The sequence below is a fragment of the Periplaneta americana genome, chromosome 1 (assembly GCF_040183065.1).
Source record: "Periplaneta americana isolate PAMFEO1 chromosome 1, P.americana_PAMFEO1_priV1, whole genome shotgun sequence".
Lineage (NCBI taxonomy): Eukaryota > Metazoa > Arthropoda > Insecta > Blattodea > Blattidae > Periplaneta > Periplaneta americana.
In genome coordinates this window covers 83,537,501-83,547,413 of record NC_091117.1, presented here as the reverse complement: position 1 = coordinate 83,547,413, position 9,913 = coordinate 83,537,501, and the positions used below count along the sequence as shown (strand labels likewise).

The window sequence follows — 9,913 nt, the reverse complement described above, 5'->3', positions numbered from 1 at the left end:
CTCATAAATGGTGTCATGTTGATATCACTTGTGAGGTTTAAACCTGTCTTCGGACAGCTGACTAAACGATATCTCCCTCTTATCTATTCGCCCCTTTCCATACTCTCTCTCTCTCGCTATCATAATATGAATACTCGATCACTCATCCTTCACTGTTGCTATTTCTCTTCACTGGAACTCTCTGCCGTCTGAAGTCAAGGTTCTGCATCCCTTGACAGCTTTCAAATCTAAGTTAGAATATTATCTTATGAGAAGTCACCAAATTAACTTACTGTTATGAGAAGTGCTGTATTGCATGTTTCTACGTATTCATTGCATTTTTGATCTGCTAATGATATGTATTTTATTTTATCTGTTTTAGTTTCATATTTCCCGATAATGGTACGTCTATAGTGTGTTAACTTGAACTACTTATAATCATAATTTTACTTGCTGTGTGTACCTAATAAATATTGGGTTCATTGTATGGTTTGTACTTTACTATCTTGTTAAAGTTTATTATTATTATTATTATTATTATTATTATTATTATTATTATTATTATTATTATTATTATTATTATATGAAAGTACACTTGAATTTAAAGGAGTTACTAAAATTTTGAAATCCAATCCAAATAAATTATCATTACATAAGTATAGTGAAAGTAGTAGATATCACGAGTTTACGAGTTTCGTTATCTCGTGAAACCAAATGCACTCGTGTGCCGTAGCTCACAGTAAGAACCTTATGGAGGGGGTAAGCGAGCTAGTTAGTTTGCAAGTAGAAGCATAGCGAGGGAGGAAACCTCTTAGTCCACTTTTACTTCCCTTCACGCGCAGGTTGGTTTCACGAGATACCAAATGGTCTATACATATATATTTTTATCTGTTAATAGGAGGCCGTAAAAACAATATTTAAAAAATAATAATAATTTCATGGTGAAAATATGTTAGAAAATTAAAGTTTAAAATGTAATATAAGTGAAGTAGTTTTTATTTATTAATAAATAGAAGAAAAATGGTATTTTACGTTTGCGCAAAAAATTTATTTCCTCCGCCAAGTAAATTACGTGTAATTTACGTAAAAAGTGACGAGTAAATTACCTTGCCATCCCTGACTATAGAACAGTGTTAAAGAAAAGATATATAATTTTTTGCTGGTTTTATTCTAGTAAAGACGTTCAAAGTAAACATTTGGATTTTCCTTGTCTATAGTTTTTCTCGTAGAAACTTACTTACCTGTACACGGAGGGATATGATGAAAATAAGCGAAGACCAGGAGAAAAAAGGACGAAAATAGAAAGGAACAGGAGGTGAGGGGAAGATTGGAGAAGAAGAAGAAGAAGAAGAAGAAGAAGAAGAAGAAGAAGAAGAAGTACTTTGAGAGATAAAGAGGAAATGGAATGTTAAAGAAAGCGGTGATATGTAAGAGGTCCGGGAGGAAGAAGCACGGGAGAAAAAGGAATAGAAAAGGGAATGGGAAAGGGATTTTCAGGTAGAGGAGCTTGAGAGGTGAAGTAAGAGAGGAGAAAGCATTCGAGAATATTACAGGTGTTGACAAAATAAAAATCACTTCACTTTGCATTGTCATTTTACTCTTTGTCATATCAAAGAACATAAATCGTATTACTGTTGTCAGGATTCTTAGGTCAATGTTAATGAGCACCCCTTCGTTTGTAGGATACGGTCGAACTGCGATGGTTACGTAATTTAGTGCGTTGGTAAAAATAAACTTTGTGTTGAAACGTAATAGATACAAGTTTTCCATCTTGTGGATGAAACTGCAACTATTTATAGTAGACTTCGTTGGCTCTGTAAGCCAGACTTTTTTCCAAATAATTTTTCTACAGGGTTTTAATCAGGTCGGTTTAGATCTTACTGCAAGGTGTATCATCATGAAAGTTCATGAGTTTGTCGCATTGGAGCCGGACTGTTGCTAGCTGTGTTCCGATGGCAATGATGGGAGAAGAAACTGGTTATAAATGTTTGCCAGTCTGACAATTTTTAACAGATATTATGATTACCCATTATTTACAGAATTTTCCGGTTTTATAACATTGACATTATTATTATTATTATTATTATTATTATTATTATTATTATTATTATTATTATTATCATTATTATTATTATTACTACTACAGTGATTCTTGGAGTGAATAATCGACTTTTTTTTCATAGATTTGGAATTTTATTCGGAGACAAAGTAACCGTATTAGCCACTTTTCTTGAGCTTGTCAATGTTTAGATATTGGCGATCCTGCTGTGATTGAATATTAGTTGCTGTGAACGGATCAGGAACACATTTGTAACAAGACGGTGTTTTGGAATAAGAATTGCCATGGAATATCAACACTAGTTAATTGTTCCCTGACATTGCATGTTTCTTGTACGTTGATGCTATGGAAATCCTTTTTTTGTTGACCTATCGAGCGGTTTTAGGATCGGAAAACGGGTGCAATCTATACCATCTAAGTCTGAAGGGAAATAACACTTCTCCTGAAAATGTTGAGATATTCATTCTACATTATCATATATTTATAAAATTTATAGATAGAGAGTTCTCTATACAACTTCATATGATGTTTTCAGAACTTTATAACAATTTTTCGACCGATTAGGAATTATAAATTCTGTCATTGTACGGCAGTCAACCGCTCTGAACAAAGTGAACTTTCCTGCGACGGTATCTTCAAAATTCCGTAGCGCATACTCAATTTGCAACGTACGTACTACTTCTATTCATTCCAAATACAAGGCAGATGTTCTACAGGAGGGTGGGTGCCCCTTGGTGTGTGAGATACCACCGTATATGGAATTCTAAGTATATCGTGGGTAACGTTGATGTAGAACTACTTATTACAATAACCTTCAAACCAGCTGTACCTGCATCAGCGTGAGGTTCTATTTTTTCTTCTAGAGTGGAGGTGATATCGTACCGGCAATCGAAAGGTAAAATGCTTTTTAGCAGACTTGCCAGCAAATAAGGATTGCTCGATCGCAGTGACCTCTAGCTTTTGATAGTGGAATTACACACTAACGGTGTGCATTCTCACAATAAAACAAAACAGGAAAATTCGCTCAGTGTCCAGTCTTTGCAATTCATATTCGCTGGAGATACCTCATGTCTAAGTACCTAATTATGTGTTTTATTCTTATGAAATGAAGTACAGTCAACTACAGATATAGTGAACCTCCGCGGACTTCCATATTTCGTTCACTACATCCGAAGTTCATAATTCCGAAATGTCTCTCCCCTAACCATAAAAGGTAGAAATGAGTGAAATTGTGAACAAGAAAATAAAATACTATACAGTAATTAAAATATTTCATTTTTGTGGAATGGATTACACTGTATGCAGTTACCCACAGTTGATTTACTTAAAGTATGCTGTCGACCCACGTCCGCTTACGAAAGACCACGTTGAATGTCACTTATAATATTCGCCTTACCTTCCAAAGAAAACACTTTACGCTTCGACATTTTTATGCAGTAAATTCACTGTTCGAACACTAGAAACAGACTGATCGGGTAGAAATGAGAAACGCTCTTATGGTGTGATTGTGTACTCAGCCTTGGAATTTCCCGGGTCTCTTAATGGAAACTGGGAGGGGGTAGATGGGGTTTGAAAGCCATAGGAATCTTACCTTCATTTATGCTCTGGATATAGTGTTCGTACCCTTTTAATAAAAGAAGGCAATTTCATTTTCCGTTGTCATAATGGAAATATTCCTGAGAACAAAGGCAACCCTTTTGACAGTGGAGAATTAGAAATAACAGTAGAGTAATGTGTTTGAGAACAGAATGGTAACCCTTCGATGGTGGAGTGAGGCAAGATCGTGACGAGTTGCCTGGATTTACAGTACAGCTCATTGTCTAGGAATCACTAATCCTACCTTTGTCCTTTGACTAATGGAGTAAGAAGCTAATGCTGGGTTGCAAGAAAGCATTTATAGGTTTGTTAAACACTATTGGTCCTATAACTGTTCATTTAGCGTTAGTAAGCGTTGCAAGAACGACCTTTAAAGCTATTGGTTCGTTAAAGCACTCTGTAAACTATAGGTCGAAAATCGGAGCTATAAAGTGTTAACGAATCGTTAACCGCCATATTGTACGTATATTTCTTGTTTTTGTATCTGAAAGTATTAAGTAATTTCGTGAATATGTTATCGTTAGAAGTAAGTAGGTGAAATGTAATATACATATCACAGTGAATTCGAGATTCATGCGTGTATAGGAAAAGTTTTGTTAATAAAACAATTTTATTACTATTATACAATCGTTTGACGTAGAGGTTATGTTTGATATGGTACAACATCTACCGAGACCAAGAATATTGAGAGACAGATCGAATCCTCTAGAAGAATACGATAATATTGATTTTAAGGTTAGATTTAGATTATCAAAAGACACATTCATGGCTCTCTTGCATGAAATAGGGCATTATATTGGAAAACAAATCGCACGCAGTAAATTGCCTTGCGCTATTACGCAATAGTAGCCTTTCAGAATGTGGTAGTGGATCATATTCATGTTTATAAATCTACAGTTTGTAGAATAATAAGATGTGTGACTGCATTGCAAGAATGAGAGAACAATACATTACTATGCCTCAAGGAAATTCTGTACAAACAGTAAAACAGGATTTCTTCTCAATTTGCAATTTTTCCAACGTTATTGGTGCATAGACTGTAGCCATATGAAAATTCAAAGCCCTATTGGACACTTGAATGAGATATACCGAAACAGGAAGGGTTACTTCTCTATCAATCTGCACCAAGAATCGTTGCATGTTGGCCTGGGTCAGTATTTGATGAATGTCTTGTGCAAAGTTTGAAAACAATGACTATCCAAAAACACAATATTACCATAGCGACATGCACGTATAATAAGGGAATTATTTGCGCCGGCTACGATGGCTCTGTCGTTTTGAATCTTTTCTGTTTAAAGATGGAATAGCTAACAGATCGTTGAATATCACATTTGCAACGACCTATACTTTAAAGACTGGAATAGTTTAAACGTCCGTTACTTAACGAGAGAATAGCAATTTATGGAACAGGTTTCTTGCAACCCAGCATTAAATGTTATTCTCAACGCATTCTTTCAATTTTATACAAGAAAGTCTGACTTCAAATAAGAATTTGTCAGGATACAACTCCTGTAACTTCAATTTTTAAGGTTCACTATAAACGGAAATATTAATGTATGCGAGTCGAGACCAACGATTTATGTTCACTATAGCTAGCGGAATGTTCAGTATAATCGAGTTCACTATATCCAGAGTTGACTGTACGTATGTATATGCTACAAAAAACATAAATAAAAGTACGTTCTCAGTTTTATTAATATAGCTATCACCATTAACTTCATGATGGTGATGGTGGTTTACAACAGGTAAGACAATGATTCATTCGGAGACGAGTGTTGTTGTTGTATTTTTGGAGTGGCTTTTATCCCACAAGTCCTGAAGCCCAGTTCGCTATAGATTTGGCTCCATTCCCTAGAACACGTCCCGTCTGCTGGAACCCATACTTCACGTGATGTCCGAAGGTTTTGGCGATGCCCTTCAAAGTAAGAGTCGTGGGGTTCACTTTTATTTCCCACGTGTTCTCATCGTATGGTGTACAGTTCTGCTTAATATTACTCAAAGAGAAATCGTTAAAAAGAGAAATCGTTAATGCCATAACCATTAAGATGTTCTCGAATCTGGAAAATAAGAAAAAAAAATCTAAATTGTATGTAATTTGTGTTCCGAAACGAGCCACCTGATCTAGGATTGTGGTGATGAATGGTACCTAGCAGTTTATACAAACCAAGTAACTTGTTATTGTGCTTAATTTATTACATTACATTTTTCTCTGAAATTACAAAATCTTTCTTTGGTTTAACATATGAATTTATAGGAGCATTTATTTACACAGTGGGCCAAAAAAACTGCACAAAATTAAAAATACTCTATTTTCGGAACTACGTAACATTAATTTATAATGAATACACTGTTGGAAAGAGTAGACTTTAAAGATGAGCAGGACTTTTTATTATCTTTTCTTTTTTTGTGGCTCAATTAAAATCTTATGGAGGTCAATACACAATGATGCGAAAAATGTGGTTTTTGGAGACAATTTATTACTTCAAAATGTAGAAACTGAGTGTTGATAAAATTAATAATTAATGATCTTTCAAATAATCAAAATTAAAAATGATGTTCTATGTGATCGCCATTTGCTCAGACAACCATTTGTAGGCGTCTTCTCCATTGTCCAATAGTACTGAATATCTGTCTGTGATCAAGCCGGTCTCAACATTCAAGAAGGCGTTGTCTTAAATGTTCAATATTACGAATTCTTGTTTTGTAGTAAACTGCTTTATGTAGTTGACTCCATACAAAGGAGTCCATAGGATTAAGATCTCCTTTGAAACTCCAGCGGAAACCATCAGAGAATCTGAGAAATGCCATCTTTCACGCAGTAATCTCTCAGGAGGGATATCATGTCCGTATCTTGCTAAACAATCGTTGTACACTTGAAACAGACCATTCTCGCTGAGCTTAGTTCCTTACAATTTGACGGGCAGGTAAATTATCATATTGTTGCAAATTTTTAATGAAAATCTTGTCTTCGTTCGTTAAGCGACCCATTATTCACAAAATGAGAACTCAAAACGAAAGAAATCAAATGATGATAGCAAATACCTTACTATAATAATACCGGACAGCTAGCAGTTCTGCGCGCGAACGACACTGGTGCTGCTACCTAGGCGACCAGTGTAGAGATACTCGCGAAAGAAGCTGTAATCAACTGCAATATATTGTTGCTGGGCTAATTAATAGTTTTATTAATTGGTGCTGTGTTAAAATGTCAGAGTGTATATGTGCTGTTTATAATTGCTACAATTACAGTATTAAAAATTGATCCAAATCGTACTTTCGATTTCCGAGAGTTCATAAAACGTGAGTTAACAAAATTCTTTATTAGGCCTAATGCCTTTGTCTCTGTGTTCATGGAACAATAAAAATCAGCTTTTTTATTTAAGCCTAATAAATGAATAGAAGTTAAAATATATTGGAAATTTTAAGGTTTTAGCAAATTAAGTTTTATTGTTGTCCACATGCCTTTACTAATTATTACAAGCTTCAGAATACTACCAGTTTTATCTTTGCAGTTGTCAGCAATGGGTATGTAAAGCGTTATTGTAAATTCATTCTTAATGTCAGAATTAATTTTGTCTCACTGAAGCAAAGAAAAAATACGCAATATTTCTCATAATATGCAGCTTTGATATAAAACAATGTTACATTAAATACGGTACTATTCAATTAATATTTGTATTTGTGGACGTAATTCCACGCCGCTCCGCTAGATGTCAAGTCCGTGAGAGTTCGCACCCACGTCAATGCTGCTAGTATACAGCTTCCGGTATTATTATAGTAAGGTATTTGATGATAGCACAACAAACGCCTGGTCTGCTGAACTCTAAGACCATAATGCTTAGTTTGGTATAAACGATCGATTTTCCACTGCCTTACAAAAAATAAAAAATTATGTTTAATAAATGGTAAAAAGTTAAATATTAAAGTACTTTTTCCGATCTACAGCGATTGTGAAATTTGCCTGTGAAATAAACTTTCAAGTGAAATCATTAACTACTGGAATATAACCATTTAAATTTTATGCTTTCTTTTTTGCCCATTGTGTAATGCGGAAATAGTACAACCATTTTAAAGGATCTCGCTGCTGACTATAATAATCATGTTTGAAGTATTTCTTACGCAACAAAGAAATAAATTCTTGATACTGATATACTTTACAGCAGAGGATTTTCAAACTATGGTATTGGAGGATTTGGTAGGTGAATGAATGCTAGCCATGATGTCCCATCTTAAAATTCGTCGTAAAAATAAGCAATCACTTCATTTGAAAGTGGAACACAAGCACTCGCCAGCCAGAAGATCTATGCAGTATGGTCAATCATCATTTTCTTAATTCTAAAAAACAACATTGGCGAGTGCCTTTTGTTTGTTTTCGACCTCATGTGTTTTCATTATCTCCAAAATACTTCCATGATACGTCAATATTTTCTTAGGTTTACAGCTTCGTTGAGAAAAATTCGTGTGAATTCTGAAACGGTGGCTGAGATACAGAAACACTGCCATTGTTAGAGATCAGAGTTTTGAAATTATATTTCGTTCCATAATGTCTGACAGTGATATAAACATTGTCGGGAGAAAGAAGGAAAAGGATAATTGCTATTGAACCAATGGTAGAGGTCTCATTCCACGTGTGTCTTGAACGGCAATATTTATATCACCTGTCAGACATTATGGATCGAAGTATAATCATATTCTTTGCAGAAGATCTTAGTTCAGAGTTTTGGATTAATAAAGTGACAGGGGATTCATTAGATTTCTGTAATTGCGTGAATTGTATGTTCTCGGCTGGATATTGTTGTGATATTTAGATTTTTAAGAAATTATTTCTTATTTATAAGGATTGTGAATATGATAGAGTGAAATAATTTCATTGCAATTAATGTACTTGGAACAAATCTGCCGGATCTTTGAATTCAAAGCAAAAGAAGTACCAATCACTGGGTACAAAAGAAATACAATATCTTTTGCCTTTCAAGACAACACACTGTATGTGAAATTATTTTTTTGTTTTTAGTTTCTACGAAGAAGAGGTACAGAAATTCAACATGGTCTGAGAGTAAACTTCTAGAAACTATTCCTTACATCAATATCTAGTCTCGTTAAAATGAGCCCATTCTTATATTTAAGAAATTATTTTATAATTCGCGAATGTAACAAATTATATTACGAAGTATGTTAATTCATGATAGATCCCTCCATTTCTTCTGGTAAGTCGTACTTGAGTCTTCAGTACCATAAAATGAATTAATGGTACAGGAAAGAAAACTTCCAGAAACTCCGTTTTGCAGTATTTCTGAAACTATGGTTTTTCGTGTTATCAGCACATTTATTTACTGGAAATATTATACACACTGTTGACATTTTTCATATAATTTGTTTAAAGCGTCCACCCCTGCCTGAAGAATACAAGCCTCAGCTCATTGCCTGATTGAGTTCTGAACGCGCTCCAAAGTTCCTGGCATAGTGCATATTGTGTAACAGGCAGTCACAATTCGCTCACGGAGAGTGTTTGTCTTTTCATATACCGTATTTTCTCGAATACCCCACGCCCTCGAATAAGCAGCGCACCCCACTTTTGAAAAGCTAATGGAAAAAAATAAATGAAATACAGAAATAAAAATAATAAAATATACACAAATTAAAAAAAATGTAACTTTCGACAATTTTTTTCAAGACAAATTAAAAACAATGAAATACAAATACAGTTCAGTTAACAATAACAGGATTCTCCAGTCTCTGGTAACAACTTTCACTTACATAAAATTTACGAGCTGTAGCACGATTTCCATGTTCCTCCGCATCTTTAATAATTTTAAGTTTATCGCTGCAAGTAAAATATCGGAATCTCATACCTCTAGTGGTATTTATTTTCAGAATTGAAAATTTGAGACGTACAGACTATGCACTTATCACACTCCAACTTGATTCTGACACATGTATTGCTAATCAAAATGTCATTGAACAAGTTTAACAAATTGCGCGGGAAAATAATTGTATGCGCTTTCACCTTAGGTGTTGCGCGAGAGACATAATTGGGCAAAGTTGCTAACTTAATTTCGAATAAACCGCGCAACCGTATTTTTTACTTGTAAATTTCGAAAAAAAATAGTGCGCTGGGTATTTCAGAAAATACGGTATTTTTGTTACATATAATAATGTTCGGTCGATATAAAAACAAAAGTATTATACCTATAGTACGATTAGTGAAATATACAGTCAGCGATGTATACAATGGAGGGGAAAGGAACTAGCCACCCCACTCCACTATCTCCTGGCTTA

The 9,913-nt window shown here is 34.5% G+C and overlaps 1 protein-coding gene across 1 annotated transcript in view; it reads right to left on the bottom strand.

The window, feature by feature from the left end:
* Positions 1-5,600: 5,600 nt before the first annotated feature.
* LOC138697524 (apolipoprotein D-like) overlaps positions 5,601-9,913 on the bottom strand; it is an 18,679-nt gene continuing 14,366 nt past the window's right edge. Inside the window, exon 5 of the mRNA XM_069822839.1 lies at positions 5,601-5,691. Coding sequence (XP_069678940.1) covers positions 5,644-5,691 — 48 coding nt within the window. The 3' untranslated portion in view covers positions 5,601-5,643. The remainder of the gene's footprint in view (positions 5,692-9,913) is intronic.